Genomic DNA, 16535 nt, shown 5'->3' with positions numbered 1-16535 from the left:
GGGGCCAGTCATATGTGTAGATTCCTCAAGGTGTTCTCAAATAAAATACTGGTAAAATAAAAGAAATATTGAAAATTAGTAGGAAAAAAGGCCATTTGTGACAACATTTACATCTGCAACTTTTTGTCATGATGGCTGATTTACAAAACCAATATACAATTACATCAGGTAGACCCTTCTGGTTGGAGAGATATATAGGATATGTAGGTTGTCCAAGAAGCTGGGGTATCTAGCGCCAACAACTGTTCTGCACTGTACAAAGGCTTTTCATTGTGTACCGAGCAGTGCTCAATTTGTACAAAACATAAGTGCCAGGACCCTTGTCAGATTTACACTTCTACTTGAAACCTCCCATTGCTGCTGCCAGTTCTGCCAATTACAGTAACAACCAACTACTAATCATCACATTTGTACATGTGTTACAATTCTGACTATTCCAGGCCCCCAAACCTTTAAGAATGGCTTTGACAGCAGGTATTAGTCATTTGCAATGTATATTGAATTAAATAAACAACAGTTGTTGTAATGGTTTCCAAATTAGACTAGCAGTGCCCCAATGTGGCACTGTCGTAAGTGCCAGTGTTGGCAATTAAGTGCCGGTGCTGAGCACCGGAAATCATTGCCTCAAATTAAGCACTGGTACCGAGTATAGACCAATTCATATGGTGAAATATGCAGAGCGTAAAATGGGTATCAATGAAACCTATGTGTTTCCCAAATTTCAGATACGGAGTTTAGACACGTATTGGATTCCCCACGAGGGGACTCCCATTGACCATGGTTTGATCCATTCTTGTTATGGGCACTAGGCCCAGCCACACAAGTGGTGCAGAGTTTTTATCAATACAAGTGGGTTAATGTTGAATGATAGGAATTTTGTGGACTCGTGCAGATTCCGGAAGTTTTCATCTCAGAAATGTAAGAAAATGCGTGATTTTAGGCAAAGATTGTGGGTTGCAGGGCAGTGTGGGTGATGTTATGTTAAGTTAATCGATAGTAAATATAGTGCAAACGACTTGACCCAGAAGGGGCATCTCAGCGCTGTGGCAGCAATCAGATGGAAAGATGTGAGAACTCAGGGTGGTAGGAAATGTACGGCTCCCTACAGGTTCCAGAACTTCCTGTCACACAAATGTGAGAAAAATGTGTGTTTTTAGCTGAGGTTTGCAAGGGCTTCTTGGTAGATTACCTAGTGAGAGCCTCGCAAGTCATGCACCTCTTGACTCTGATCGTCTAGTTTTCAGAAATGTGCGGGTTTGGTAGGTTTCCCTGGGTGGCGGCACAGACAAGCCCCAAAATCCACAAATACTCACATTGTGAAAACAGGGTGGTTTCCGTGAAATAAATGTATGTGCCCGTGTTGCATTTATAGCACTTCCCTATCGTGTGTACTAAGGCCACCCACAGAAATTGGGTTCCGTTTTGATGTGGAGACATGTGAAAACGCTAGGTAGTGTGCAATTTGTAGATCACAACAGATTTCAGATATGTCCAACACAAAATGTAAATAAATGAGTGATCTTTGCCATGTATGCAAACTTTCAAGTTTTGTGGGAAATAGAGTGGGGTTAATGCAAATTATACCACCCGGGACACCTTCGGCTGTTCAGTTTAAAAAAAATTGAAGGGTTGTTACTTAACTTTCAAAATAACACCACTATTCATACAGGTTGGTTTTGGTGCCTCCAGAAGTGCTAGCTTCAAAGAACAGATACTAATCACAGTATTCACAGTATCACAGAAACCAAGGCTATTGAAGGTAAACGATGAAGCCACGTCAAAGCATCAACCGCTTTATCTCCATTCATGCACCAACTTCAAGCCTTTCATACCGCTAGCCACAGGTCCGAATCCAACACATCAGTTTACTCGCATCAACATACTGCCGCCATTCAAGGGTCCTTCACATTCATATGCCAAAGGACGATATCCCAGACCAACCAACTTTCTCTGAGTCATCAACCAACTTGAATACAAAGACATCACAAGCAAACCTCTAGACTTATGGCCAAACATAGTGACAGTTGGTGATGAACAACCTTCACAAATAAATAGAAATGCTTGACTATGTTTTACTACCTGTCAAATATCCACCTCCGTCAACATTCTGAACATTACCGAATGCATGCCTAGTGAGCCTTTACTCCCATGACACTCACACGAGGCAAAGTGCCATTTTGTTTAGTGTGTAAATCAAGCTTACAGTCCTCCTGTCTCATCCCACAGTTTGGGTACCACCCATCTCTGCACTGTTCATGAGAAGAGATCGTCTTATGCAATTGCTGAGTATGCTGCATTTCAGGGCTAATTCTGCTGCATTGCCTGAGGCCATCCAGACCGTTTTTTCAAAATTCTGTCTGTATAAGAACATTTGTCTCCCAGGTTTCCAGAGTGTTCTACTCCTGGAAAGAATATAGCCATTGATGAGTCCTTGATCCTGTACAGTTCATTGTCGCCAGAAAGGATTCCCCCGGGAAAATGTTCATAAGATGCTCCAAATATACCAGAGCACTGATTAATGCTGCAACAAACTGCTTACAATTAAGTTATCTGATAGGCTGATAGGTACGTTGTCATTACAAATCATGATGAGAGCACTTCCCCCGTCACCGTTTGGGGTCAGGTGCCTGAAGTTCACAAGTTCATCTGACCGCGATCTACAGCCAGGAAACTGTTTCAGGTAGGTATTGTTGGAAAGGGGAGACTTCCCCCTTTCAAACTATGCTTCCCTGAAACCTGGGAAAGCATTGCAGCTCCAAAAACCCCTCCGGTCGATGGAGAGAGCATTGCATGTTGACTCCTCCACCTCCAGTAGGAATTTTTGATGTCACAGATGCACAGGCGGGGGGCAGGGCTGAAGCAGATGCGATTGCACTTTGCCCCGCCCTCTGAGGGAAAAAAAGGGATCCTTTTCATGCCTCCCTAGTTTCAGCGAATGGCAACGTACGCACTGGGGAGGTGGTGCGGCAATCATCCATTGACTGATGACTGCACTAAAGGTGTTACATTTTATAATTAGTTGGAGCTACGTATAATTATTGCTGTACAACAGTAGTGAAAGGAGTGGAAATGCAACTGTTTTGCTCAACGGGCAAGCGCAGTATCAAAGCGGTTAAGACTAAAAATCGGACTTTAATGGTACAGAAATGAGAAGCAAGCGGCAGGAAGTAGAAAACAAATACTTCAATCCGAGCACGGCCAGCAGAAAGACGCCTATAAAGAAATCAATCAGTACTTGCTCCATCGAAGGGACAAGCACACGAAGTCAAAGTGGAACCAGGCGCGTTGACCGATGACCAGCAATGAAATGAGAATGACAAGTCAACCAATAATAAATAAGTAATGGGTGTAGTTTAAGCCCTTTTTAGGCTTTTTTTCTTTTCAAAGATTGTCACATGCCACAGTGCATGATCTGTCTCAGGCGAGACCTGAAAATGAATTGCCTTGCATCGAGTACAGCCATCTGGCAAACACTCACATGGAAAGCAGGCAATTCTTCATCAGAGACAAACACAAGGCTGAGAACCTGACATAGATAAGAAGCAGGCAAATGAAAGTGGCAAAGAAAGCCAACCAGTGATAAGCAATGAGTGGGCTCCAAGCCCCTCCATGTTCATGGTAAGCCACAATATGCCTCGGAATAGGCAGTGCATGCGCTACCTAATAGCATTTACTCTAAACGATAATCTTGTGGGATGGTGCACTGCCACATGCTGTACGCTGTACTGAGCAGACGAAAATGTGAATGACACAGCAACAGACCAATGGAAGAAGAGAGCTGGCAGAAAGCCCTTGTATTTCATTTTTTGTGTTCTTTTAAATGTAGTTTTGTTTCTTTCCATTAAAAATGCAGTTAAAAAGCACTAAGGAATAATGAAAGTCTGCTTTCTGACGCATAACTTCCAAGAACTTAAGGTCTCTGGTTTGGTAGTTGGGAAGGGGAATGAATGTTGGATGTCTGGCTAATCTGTCTGTCTCTAGTACAGAAAAGCTTGTGTGCTGCGCTACAGCATGTTTTCATTTTTTATACATTGCGAGGGCGAAGCACTCCTGATGGCTGGTTCTGGTGGGGATAGCACTGCAAATCTCCAACTGAAACCTACCCCTTATAGTCACTCCTGAGTAGTAAAATAAGATGACCCATGTGCCAGTTTTTAAATCCCCATTTCCCTTTTAGATATCACTATTATCGGGTGATTAGTGCAATTAGTTTTAATAGAGGAGAACCAAGAGTACAACTCTATCAATAAATCGAATTGTTAAATGAAGACCTATTAATGTTAGCCCGGTTTCCCTAAGTCAACTGGTTAACTTACCAAAGACTTTCATCATCACAGCAAAACTTATTGCAAAATATGCAATTCACTGGAGATTATTTTATGCTGGGCCCTTGGCCACTTGGTGACCTTGTTTGTATGCAGTACAGTCCATGCACACAACTGGATTATTATGGGCACTCGATGGGCACAGAGCTATTTGCATAGTTGCCAAGTGGTTCCGGGTCATCTGTTTCAGCTTAACCACCAGCAGTTCTTATGCTCGGTTTCAGGTCACGTGTTTCCTCTCAGCCAACAACACTTTGTATTCTTGGATTTGTCTGCCTTTATATACAACGTGCTGTTAGCTAGCAAGTTTGGACCAGCTGTATGTTCTACATATGATACGTATGACATGGGGCTCTTTAGCAGCTGTGTATTTGGCGATTCACTGACTGGAAGTTATTTGTGGTAGGTGGAGGGTGGTTGACAAATGACCTTTCTGTAATGCTTTAATTTACATGGGAGTAGCACAGTCAGACCTGGATCTTTCTTTGCATTATGGGACATGTAGTCATGGGTTTCAAATTGAACAAACAAAACTATAAGTAATAGAATACAAAACTGGACTGGGTGAGTTAGTCACATCTGACACAGGGCAGTTTGAGATCTCGGTGATAGTACAACCTTTTCGCTTTATGTAGCTGGACTCACTGTCCATATTAATCTTTCTTAATCTACAATATTTGGGAACATTTCTACTGATAGCTGAAGAGAGGGCAGGGCATTTGTTTCAGTTAAACCTAAGCCAGTCTCCTCCCAAGGGGTAAACCTAGACTTTTATCCCATGAATATATCAATTTAATATATAATGCATCACTTGTACAAAATCCTTACCTGTGGGAGCGATTGAGGCTCTTTCCTTCTAGAAGTTGGACATTCTCTGCATTGTTCTGAACAGTTGTTTATTGTTCTGAAAATGGGTGGGTTCCTACAAAACGTGAAGCACCCCTTATGTATGTTTCACAGAGTAGACCATAAAGTCCAAAAATCAACCTCATCTTTCAGGACATCTTCGTTTTTTAAGTCATCTAGTGACCTTAAACTGCTATATCAGAACAAAATTTCATGTAGTGATTCAAAACACTTCACTGTAAAAGTCCTATTTCGTTTTAATCAATACTCCTTCCCAGTGGATCCTAAAGGGCCGATTTGCTTTTAACATTTCCCCAGAATCCTTAAGATGAAAAATTCGTATTTACCAAAAGAAATGCAATCCTCTGTATCTTTATAATTTCGTCTTTATCCTATACATTTTCAAAACAGTGCTGTTGGGCTACTGTGTTTTAAAAGTATGTTTTGATAATAAATTTCACCAAAATGCTTTGATAATAATAGTGAAACCTCTAGGTAAAGTCGCTTTTAAATTCTGTTACATTTTGACCAGTGTTAATTACCAAGTGTGCTTTTTCTATAATTTATCATAACAAGTCTCTAGTGAGAGAGCGCCAGTTCCTCCGTAAAATGTTAGTTACATTTTTGTCTAGTGTGCTTACAGATGCTTCATTTGCCACTAATTTTTACAAAACCACTTGAGGGGTTTTGCTCAAACGACCTTCTAAAGCTGCTTTAAAATCCCTATTCTTTTTTTAGCAACATTACTCGGCCAGTGAGCTTTAAAACGTGCCATTTGCTGCAGCGTTTCCTAAAATCATTTTGGGAGCGTTTTCCTTACCTCCTGTAAAACTGTCTTTAATATCTTTTAAGTTTTAATCAATAGTACTGGTGTGTTATGGCCTAAATGCTTTATTTGCCACACATTCTCCCAACAAAATCCTATGGGAGAACACCTGAATCCTCCCTGGAGGTTAGTTTTGAATTTGATTGAGTCAAAAGAACCACCTTTGCCAGCCCAACCACATTCTGTCACATCCAACCAGGTTGTAATTGCTGGCTATACGCCTGGTTAGCATCCTGTTCGTGTCTGGTTGCATCAATTTAAGAACAAGTGTTACTTGGTACTACAGAGATATGCCATGGGTTAATGTTAGGCCTGTTACACTTTATTCTGTGTCACATCCTTAGTTGGTGTGCCCAGCACGGTCTTGGATATTGCACCTGTGCACAGAAAAACAGTTGCTATTCCTAGCACAGGTGCTGACAGTTCATGCTTACTCTGGAGAGAGTACATCACTGAAAGATGTTTGAAACCGTGGTTTGGTCTTTAACAGTCAGCTGACCCATGCTCATTTAAAAGAATGCAGGAACCGTTGTCAATGTGCATTTTGCCTGTGGGGAGGTGGCCTACATAGGCCAACCCTTTTGGCCTCTCCCAAGGGGCTTCCTCGGGTAGAGGTAAACTTCATGTGTGGCACAAAGGCATTGCTCCTCCTGACATTCTGTTTCCCTCTCAACTGCATCTGTAAAATAAAAGGAGGCACACAGACTGAGCCATTCTCTCATCTACATGTGGCCACGCCCCTATGCAAATGAGGGAACACCCATTGGGATCATGCAGGAACTAAATGTGCACCAGTTCAAGCCACAGTAAAGAAGTGCCCGCGTAGCATATGTGGCCCATTGTGTAATTCTAAAGTGCTCCGGGACCACAAACAGCTGTTGCAAGCGCTCATTGGGGTGCTTATGTATCATGTCCCCTGAAGTCTGTGGCTAGCCCCATTGCAGGGTCTAATACTGTTAGTTGTGTCTTCCAAATGTGTCATATTTGTTACAGGGTATCTCTTTACATTCCAACCAGTCTCTTGGAGAGCACAACTTCAATTACACACACATATGTCTGCCACTTGAGTCAATCAATCAATCAAGACATTTGTAAAGCGTGCTACTCACCCGTGAGGGTCTCAAGGCGCTGGGGGGCAGAGTGGGGGGAAGGGGGGAGTGCTGCTACTGCTCGAACAGCCAGGTCTTGAGTAGCCTCCTGAAAGTTAGTGGGTCTTCAGTCTGCCGTAGGAGGATGGGGAGGGTGTTCCAGGTCTTGGTGGGGAGGTGGGAGAACGATCTGCTGCCGGTGGTCGCTCTTCGGATGTGGGGGACGGTGTGAGGGTGAGGTCGGTGGAGCAGAGCTGGCGGTTCGGGGTGTAAAAGGTGAGTTGTTTGTTGAGGTATGCTGGTCCGGTGTTGTGAAGTGCCTTGTGTGCGTGGGTGAGGAGCTTGAAGGTGATCCTCTTGTTGACAGGAAGCCAGTGCAGGTCTCTCAGGTGGGGTGTAATGTGACTGTGGCGAGGGATGTCGTGGATCAGGCATGCAGAGGCGTTCTAAATGCGTTGCAGTCGTTTCAGTAGTTTGGCCGGGGCTCCCGCGTAGAGGGTGTTTCCGTCGTCCAGTCTGCTGCTGACGAGGGCCTGGGTGACCGTTCTTCTAGTGTCGGTGGGGATCCATCTGTAGATCTTTCGGAGCATGCGGAGGGTGTTGAAACAGAAGGATGAGATGGCGTTGACTTGCTTGGTCATGGAGAGTGTTGAATCAAGGATGAATCCCAGGTTGCGTGCATGGTCGGTGGGTGTCGGTGCTGCTCCCAGGGCTGTCGGCCACCAGGAGTCGTCCCAGGCAGATGGGGTGGAGCCTTCAGCTTAAGACGGCTGTTCTTCGACGACGGCTTTCATTCCTTCGTGGAAGTTGGTTTTGGCGGTGAGAGGGTCCTTGGTGAGGGAGAGGATCAGTTGTGTGTCGTCGGCGTAGGAGATGATGCTGAGTTCATGTTGTCTGGCGACCTGTGCGAGCGGGGCCATGTAGATGTTGAACAGTGTTGGGCTGAGGGAGGATCCTTGTGGTACGCCGCAGATGATCTTGGAGCCTTCGGATCGGAAGGGAGGGACGGACGCTCTGGGTTCTGCCAGAGAGGAAGGAGGTGGTCCAGGCCAGTGCTTTGCCTCGGATTCCTGCGTCGTGGAGGCGAGTGCGTAGGGTGCGGTGGCAGACAATGTCGAATGCAGCTGATAGGTCCAGTAGGATGAGGGCCGCAGTCTCGCCGTTGTCCAGCAGGGCCCTGATGTCATCGGTGGCGGCGATGAGGGCCGTTTCGGTGCTATGGTTGCTGCGGAACCCGGACTGGGACGGGTCCAGGATGTTGCTCTCCTCGAAATAGCGGGTCAGCGGTTTGTTGACAGTTGTCTCGATGACCTTCGCCGGGAATGGGAGCAGGGAGATGGGCCGGAAGTTCTTGAGGTCCCTCTGGTCTGCCTTGGGTTTCTTGAGCAGGGCATTGATCTCGGCGTGGTTCCAGCTCTCCGGGAAGATCGCGGTCTCGAAGGAGATGTTGACGGCCTTGCGGAGGTGGGGTGCGATGGGGGTGCCGGGTTTGTTGAAGATGTGGTGAGGGCACGGCTCCAACGGGGAGCTGGAATTGATGGTGCTCATGACTTTGATGGTGTCGTCGTCGTTGATGTTGGTCCAGGTGAGTAGAGGGTTGCCGTTGGTGGTGGCCGTGGGGTCTGAGGTGTTGTTGGCTGCCGTGGTGGACTGGTTGTCGAAGCTGTTGTGGATGTCTGCGATCTTACGGTGGAAGGAGGCCAGGGAGTTGCACAGGTCTTGTGATTGTGGGATGTCGTTGGTGTTGGAGCTGGGGTTGGAGAGTTCCTTCACAATGTTGAAGAGCTCTTTGCTGTTGTGTGCGTTGTTGTCGAGGCGGTCCTAGAAGGAGGTCTTTTTGGCAGATCTGATGAGGTGATGGTGTTGGCGCAGGGCGTTCTTGTGGGCTGCTTGGTTCTCCGGTGTCTGTTCGTGGCACCATTTCTACTCCAGTTTTCTGCAGTTTTGCTTGGAGGTCTGTAGGTCCGTGGTAAACCAGCTGGCAGTCTTGTTGGTGCGTGTGTTGGAGGGATCCTTGATCGGGGCGAGGGTGTTGGCGCAGTCGTCGACCCAGCGTCTGAGGATGCTTGCGGCGGCGTCGGGGTCGGTGGGGTCTGTGGGTGGGCTTCGGGCAAGGGCGGTGTGTAGCTGGTCTTCTGTTATTTTGCTCCAGCAGCGTCAGGGGACCTGTCGGGTGCAGTAGTGCGTGGTCGGCTTCTCCAAGGTGAAGTGGACGCAGCGATGATCGGTCCAGTGGAGTTCGGTGGTGTGGCTGAAGGAGACATGGGAGCTTGCGGCGAAGATGAGATCAAGCGTGTGGCCGTCGGAGTGGGTGGGCGTTGTCACGAGCTGTCTGAGTCCGAGGTTGTCGATCAGAGTGGCGGAGTCACTCACTAATACTTTTATGTCATAATGTAAGGAAACAATGTAGCTTCACAGATTATGGTAACCTGTATTTCACCCTTGACAATCATCTCATGTATTTCACCCTTTACATTCATTTCAATCTTTACAGCTGCATCGCAGTCATGACACCTACTTAGGCAGCTGTAGGTCATCCGACAATCCCGGAACAAGACCTCAAAACAGTGGTGCAGTCTCTTGTTCTTTCCAGATTAGATTATGGAATTGCCCTTCTCTCAGGTATTCCCAAAGTTCGCCTAGGCCCACTGTGTTGCAGCACGCTTCGTTTTAGTCCTCAAGAAATGTGACCACATTTTTCCTGCCCTGCTAACTCTTCAATGGCTTCCCATTGAAGCGCTGGTCCAATTCAAAACCGCCTGCATTACCCACAGGACGCCGCACTCCTCTTTACCCTGCTACCTAACAAACTCTGTGGCGTAAATAAGGGTTCCAGAAATGCCCAATCCCTGCTCCTAGAACCCCCCCACCTGCAGTCAAGAGCGATACATGAGTCAGTCATTCTCTGGTAGTACAACACAAATCGGGAAATCTCTACCTCCCTCTGTCCGCCTAACCACCTACCTAGCCTCCTTCAAAAAATACTTCAATCTCCTACTATTTGACAGGTATATTGGTTACTCTCTCTCGAATATTCTTAAGTACTGTCTTCACTAAAAGCAGAACTACCTTTGTTATGTGACCCCACCGTCTAAATAGATGCATAAACTGTGTACGACCTCTGACTAACTGCTGTAATTGCCTCATGTGGTAACTCCTTCACGCATCTTCGATGTAAAAGCACGAGTTTTATCACTGTAACTGGAACTCGTGTAACCCATGCATCCTGCTGCTGTTGTGAAGTGCAATGCCTTTGGGTAATATCCGCGCTATATAAAATTGCAAAAAATATAATGTATGTCTGAATGTGTAATACTGAAATTCCCAACTTTAACATCTTGGGGGAGATCCTTCATCTTTTTATTTGCAGTATCGAATTGTGGACCTGGAGTTCTGCACCAGATTCCAGTGCTGAAAGTAAAATTTCTGTTGTTTGTTTAAACTAGCAAAACCATGTAACACATTCAGATATATACCACTTCTCCTTTCAATGGGTGTTTTATTTTCAAATTGCTCTCTTGAGTGGCAGCCTTAAGGTTCACCTGTAAAATCAAAACCTGTTCTTTGAATGTTTATTAAAAAATATATTTTCTTTGATTTAGGATTGGACTTTTTTGTCATCCGACATCTTCGGATCAACAAGGATAGACCCCAAAGCCTTGGTACAGACATTGGAGCCAGTCCCCAAAGCAGACCCCAAACCTCCCATAGTCCCTAAAAAAGGTAAGTGGACACCTGTTTGTAGAATGCAACCAACACTGGTAAATTTAAGGATGCTTTAATTATTTTACTCCTCTCCTGCACTGCGGCCTGTTTTGCGTTCAGAAATCCTTGCCTGGCTAGTAGTGCTGTGGTTGTGACACAGCAGGTGGAGTTTTATAATAACCTGAAAGATAATGACTAAGACTTGATAGGTTTGTAACGGTGTCCTCATGCGCCTTGTGTGGACATCATCCTAAACTAGCCCCTGGTCTGGGTAGAACCCGGAACTTTTCTGATATTTATCAAAGCAGTTTTCCAAGATCCAACCTTTACTGCAGAAATGAGTGGCGTTAAATGTTTAAGAGTGCTCATTTTTGAGAGATCGGAAACCTATGATGCTGTGCTGTCAAGTGGTTGTTTTATTAGGTCTCGCCTGACCCAGCGCATGCACTGGTCTGGCGAGACATTTTGTGAGGGCTCCAAACGGGCGTGCACGTCGCACTTTACCGCGATTACTTTCACTTTCGCGGCCGCTTTGATGTTTGATCGCGATCACTTTCGCGGCCGTTTTGATGTTCTCTGTGAGGCTTCAATAGATTGCAGCAGTTAAAACAAGCATTGGCATAGCCAATAGGTCTCGCTTTTGGGACCTTATAAGTATTTAGTTATGCAACTGTTGCATGGCTAAACACTTATAAGGTCCCAAAGGCGAGACCGATTGGCTATGCCAATGCTTGGTTTAAATATTTCCTCTACGTCAAATTATTTTTAGAGATGTGGAGCCCTCCACTTGCTTAGTGTAAAACTGTGCAGTCTATTGTGACCGTGGCACACAGGCGATGAAAGTGGCCATCTTCTGCACTTGAATATCAATGAATAGCAGTCATGCAGAGAGTTCAAAGAAAGCAGAGAGGGGCCCCACTAACCCAGACGGACAGGGCACCGTATTAGACTATGAGGAATAGAGCTCCTCCCTTCTGCTAGAAGGTAGTACACAATGATGGATTCTTAAATGTTTTAATGAATTTTTATTATTGTGGCTTTGATATTGTACTATTGGGTTTTTAACATATAATCTAACTACTAGTTCTCAGATGAGATCTGATAAATGAATAGAAGAATAAAAGAGAATCATTATTTTTTATATTAAAAAAACATAAAGGTGTGGTGTTGAACCTTGATGTCATCAGGAGTGAATGTGAAGTATGGAATGAGATTAAAACAAAAGTGTCTGGTATGCTCAGACTTGACTTAATAGTCATGCCGAGGGGGCAGGACTCCTTCGTTCCCTCTATATTGCCAGGATCCTATTAAAATGTTGATGCAGAGATACAGGACATGACAGTTATCTCTACTATGCTTATGTCGCCTAGGCGCTATCCTCCCCTGTATCCGACAAGAACGCTACTAGACGAGTGGATAGGGTTGAGGCTTTATTTACAGTGTGAACACAGTTTTTGGGTTTTCTTTCCCTCAAGGTGATACGTAGGGTCCTGGTCAGGGCTGTGCCTGGTTCGTCCCGGTTGTCTTCCCCCTCGGCGAGGTCCTGGTCAGGGCTGTGCCTGGTTCGTCCCGGTTGTCTTCCCCTCGGCGAGGTCCTGGTCAGGGCGGGTTTGCCTCAGCGGGATACGTAAAGGAAGGTAAGAGCAAGGGTTAGTTTGCTATCCTGGTATGTCCGAGAGTTGAGGGGGGAAGGGTAGTGAGGAGTCATCGGGGGTCCGTCACCGTACATACACACGTGACCAGAGGGAAGCTCCGTGAGTGTTTCGGATAGGAGGAACACACACTCGGAGAGAGAAAAAAAACACAAACCCCTAAGACGCCCCGTGACCTCCCCACACAAAAGCAAAACCCTCCCGGATTATCTCCCTCCCCTTGTGGACAGTAACCCCAGGATTCGGCCCCGTACCTTTCCCAGCCACGCTCCTCCGGGCGCGTGGCGGGGCGAGATGCCGTGAAGTTGGCCTCCTGGCTCCGCAGACTGCTCGGCTCCTGCCGCTTCTCCGCTCTCTGGCTCTCGTCCTCCGTACTCCTCCCGACTCTTTGTTCCCGTCGCTCTGCTCACTCCGTCTCCGTCTCCTGCTCCAAGGGCTTTCGCCCTGTCAGTTCTCCGGACTTCCGCTTTACGGAGCTCACCGCTTCCTGATTCGTCCGGTCCTGGTGACGTGGTCTGAGTCGTACCTCCTTCTGCAGCAATCCAGTCCACGTTAAAGGGGCCACCAGCACCCTGCATGGGAGGTGTAAAGGTCCCGTCATTAGTGTCTTTCTCGAGGTTATCCTCCGATCCCTTGACTAGGCGACACATCCCCATCCCCGGATTTTCCCGATCGGGGGAAATAGGGTATCTCGAGAGGAAGTCAGCATTGCCCTGCTCCGACCCCTTGCGATGTTTCACCTTGAAGTGATACGGCTGCAATGCCAAGAACCAGCGGAGGATACGCTCATTGTGGCCCTTGTTCCGCTGGAGCCAGGTGAGAGGGGCATGGTCCGTAAAGAGGATAAAGGGTCTGCCTTCCAAATAATAGCGAAGCTTTTCCACCCCCCACCTCACAGCCAGACACTCCTTCTCGATGGTGGAGTAGACCTGCTCCCGGGGAAAGAGCTTCCTACTGATGTACAATATGGGACGCTCAAGACCCTCGGCATCCTCCTGGGAAAGCACTGCCCCTATCCCAACCCCCGAGGCGTCTGTCTGGAGGATAAAGGGTTTCTGAAAGTCGGGGGCGACTAACACAGGGGAAGAGGTAAGAGCATCCTTGAGGGCCTGAAAAGCCATAGCTTCCTGCTCACTGGGAACCCGCAAGCTGGGCGAAGTCTGGGATTTCCGTAGGAGATCAGTCAGGGGACTGGCTATTCTAGCAAAGTGTGGGACAAACCGTCTGTAATAGCCTACTAATCCTAAAAACGCCCTAAGATCCCTCTTTGTCTTGGGATAGGTCAAAGCCTGTACCGCGGCTACCTTCTCTATCTGGGGTTTTAGGTTCCCGTTACCGAGCAGAAACCCTAAGTATTTTACCTGGTGATAAGCCACCCGGGACTTTTTGGCATTTATGTGAAACCCAGCTTGGCAAATGCTGTCAAAAATGGTTCAAGTGGTGAAGGTGGTCTGGCCATGTTTTGCTGAAGACGACAATGTCATCCAGGTAGGCAGAAGCATAAGGGAGGTGTGGTTGGAGAAGGGTATCCATGGTCCGTTGAAAGGTAGCCGGGGCTCCATGCAACCCACACGGGAGGACCGTAAACTGGTAATGCCCCGAGGGGGTTGAGAAGGCGGTTTTCTCCTGGTCACTCGGGGCAAGGGGAATCTGCCAATACCCCTTGGTGAGGTCAATAGTGGTTATGTACTTGGCCTCACCAAGGCGTTCCACCAACTCGTCAACCCGGGGAAGAGGGTACGCGTCCTGTTTTGAGACCCTATTGACCGCTCTGAAATCAATACAAAAACGGATACTCCCGTCCGGTTTTGGTACCAGTACAACCGGGGAACACCAATTACTCTGGGATGGGACAATGACTCCGGTTTTTAGCATTTGTTGGATTTCGGCTTGGAAGGCCGTTCGCCTGGCCTCAGGTATCCTGTAAGGTTTTTGCTTGACTACAACCCCCGAGGGGGTCGGTATGGTGTGTACAGCCAGGTGTGTTCTTCCGGGCTGGTCAGAGAATATCCCTGAAAACTGATGTAACAGGGAATCAATAGCATCCCTCTGAGAGACAGACAGCTCGGGGTTGATGGGCAATTCAGGAATGGTATGTGACAGAGGGGTGGAAAAGGAAACCGGTTGAGAAGGAGCCGGAGGGGTTCCCGGCCATTTTTTCAGGAGGTTAATGTGGTATAACTGAGTTTTGGTTCGAGACATTTGGAGAACGTAGGAGGTTCTACCCACTTTTCTCACCACCTGAAAGGGACCTTGCCACTCTTTTCTCATCTTTTGAGCCGATGTGGGCAGCAACACCAAGACCCAATCCCCCACATCGAGCTCTCTCCACTTTTTCCCCTTATCATAGAAATACTTTTGTCTGGTTTGGGCGATGGCTAGGTGTTCATGGGCTAGAGTCCTTAATTTGTGTAACCTAGACTGTAATTGCCGGGTATAGTCTAGGAGGGCCTCCGCTTCCTCTTTCCCCTCTGTTTCCCAACTGTCCTTCGTTATTTCGAGTAAGGTTCTTGGTTTCCGCCCAAAAAGGAGCTCGAAAGGAGAAGCCCCTAAGCTGGACTGAGTTTGACTCCGTAACACAAACAGGGCCAAAGGTAACATTTGGTCCCAATTCCTCCCATCCCCAGTTGTAGCGCTCAACCAACCCGTCTGTCTGGGGGTGGTATACTGAGCTTTTTATGTGTCTGATGATAAGCTGGTGGCACACCTGTTTCATCAATCTTGACACGAATGGGGTTCCCTGATCAGTGACCAGTTCCCTAGGGAACCCCATCCTGGAAAACACTTCTATCAAACGCTGAGCTATGGCGTTGGTGGTGGCTGCTCTGAGGGGAAAAGCCTCCGGATATCGGGTGGCGTAGTCCACTAAAACAAGGGCATACTGATGCCCTCGACTGGACTTGGGCAAGGGGCCAATGAGATCCATTCCTAGCCTGTCAAACGGTTTGCCTATAATGGGAAGTGGTTGCAAGGGGACCGCCGGAGGCGTGTAGGGATTGCGCCGTTGACATATGTGACATTCTTGGCAGTATTTCTGGACCTGGGCATATACCCCTGGCCAGAAAAATTTTTGCAGTATGGCTTGCCCCGTTTTTTTCGCCCCAACGTGCCCCGCCAAAAGATGGGCATGGGCGAAAAAAGGGATTTGATCCCTGAAATCAGAGGGAACCAGTAGTTGCGGAACAGCGTCTTCCTTCGCTAAACGGTAGAGGAGACCCTTCTGTTCCACAAAGGTAGGGTACAATTTGGTCGCTTGGTTCTGCTCGGCCCTGGCTTTAGACCAGGCGTTAACAAGGCTTGCATCATTTAGTTGGGCCGTACGAAAGTGGGTGTCCTTAGCCCAGGGTTCAGGGGTCAATACGGAGACCGGCCACTGTTTCTGGGAAGAGAGAATTTCCCTCATTATGGAGGAAAAACAGGGATTGTCGGTTCCCAGGATGACGGGCTCTGGAAGCAGTGGAAGCACCCCCACTATTGCAGTCATGTTGGCTCCTGTAGGTGTTTGTAACTGTATCGAGGCTAAAGGGTAATCCCTCACCTCCCCATGAACGCACCTTATACCAACCCTTCTACCTGGTAGGACCCAAGAGGGGTGTATGAGCTCTCGTCTGGCTACGGAGTGCTTACAGCCTGAGTCTAGTAGGGCCCTTACACCCTTGCCCTGGATTTTTACACTCACGTAGAATACGGGTCCCGTCTCCTGAGCGAAGAGAAGAGAGTGGGGCAGATAGCTAACGTCCATTGGTTCCTCCTCTTTGTCCCTCTTCTTCCTGCAATAGCGAGCTATGTGTCCCCACTCCCCACAATCATAGCACTGGAGTCCTGAGAAAGGGGGGTGATCAGGTCGGGCTCCTCGGTGGCGTACTGGTTCGGGGATCACTTTGTTATACTTCCGGTCTCCTTTCCCCTGGATGGCGGTTTTTATTGGTCTCTCGGGTTCCTTCAGAGGGCGTCCTTGAGCTCGGGCGTAGGATGTGGCCATATCCACAGCCTGTTCTAGAGTCAAGCCGGCATGTTGCTTTAACCATCGTTGGCTGGGATAGGTGAGGGCCTCCAGGAACTGTTCCAGGTATATCTTCCTCATTACTTCCTC

At 47.4% G+C, this 16535-nt stretch overlaps 1 protein-coding gene across 2 annotated transcripts in view; it reads left to right on the top strand.

Moving 5' to 3' along the window:
• SLX9 (SLX9 ribosome biogenesis factor) overlaps positions 1 to 16535 on the top strand; it is a 525706-nt gene that overhangs the window by 89996 nt on the left and 419175 nt on the right. For both annotated transcript variants that reach the window (XM_085648634.1, XM_085648633.1), the window contains exon 2: positions 10688 to 10808. In XM_085648634.1, the coding sequence (XP_085504760.1) occupies positions 10688 to 10808 (121 nt within the window). The remainder of the gene's footprint in view (positions 1 to 10687; positions 10809 to 16535) is intronic.

Source organism: Triturus cristatus, chromosome 3_2, assembly GCF_964204655.1.
Source record: "Triturus cristatus chromosome 3_2, aTriCri1.1, whole genome shotgun sequence".
Taxonomy (NCBI): domain Eukaryota; kingdom Metazoa; phylum Chordata; class Amphibia; order Caudata; family Salamandridae; genus Triturus; species Triturus cristatus.
This window is presented reverse-complemented; position numbering and strand designations above follow the sequence as displayed.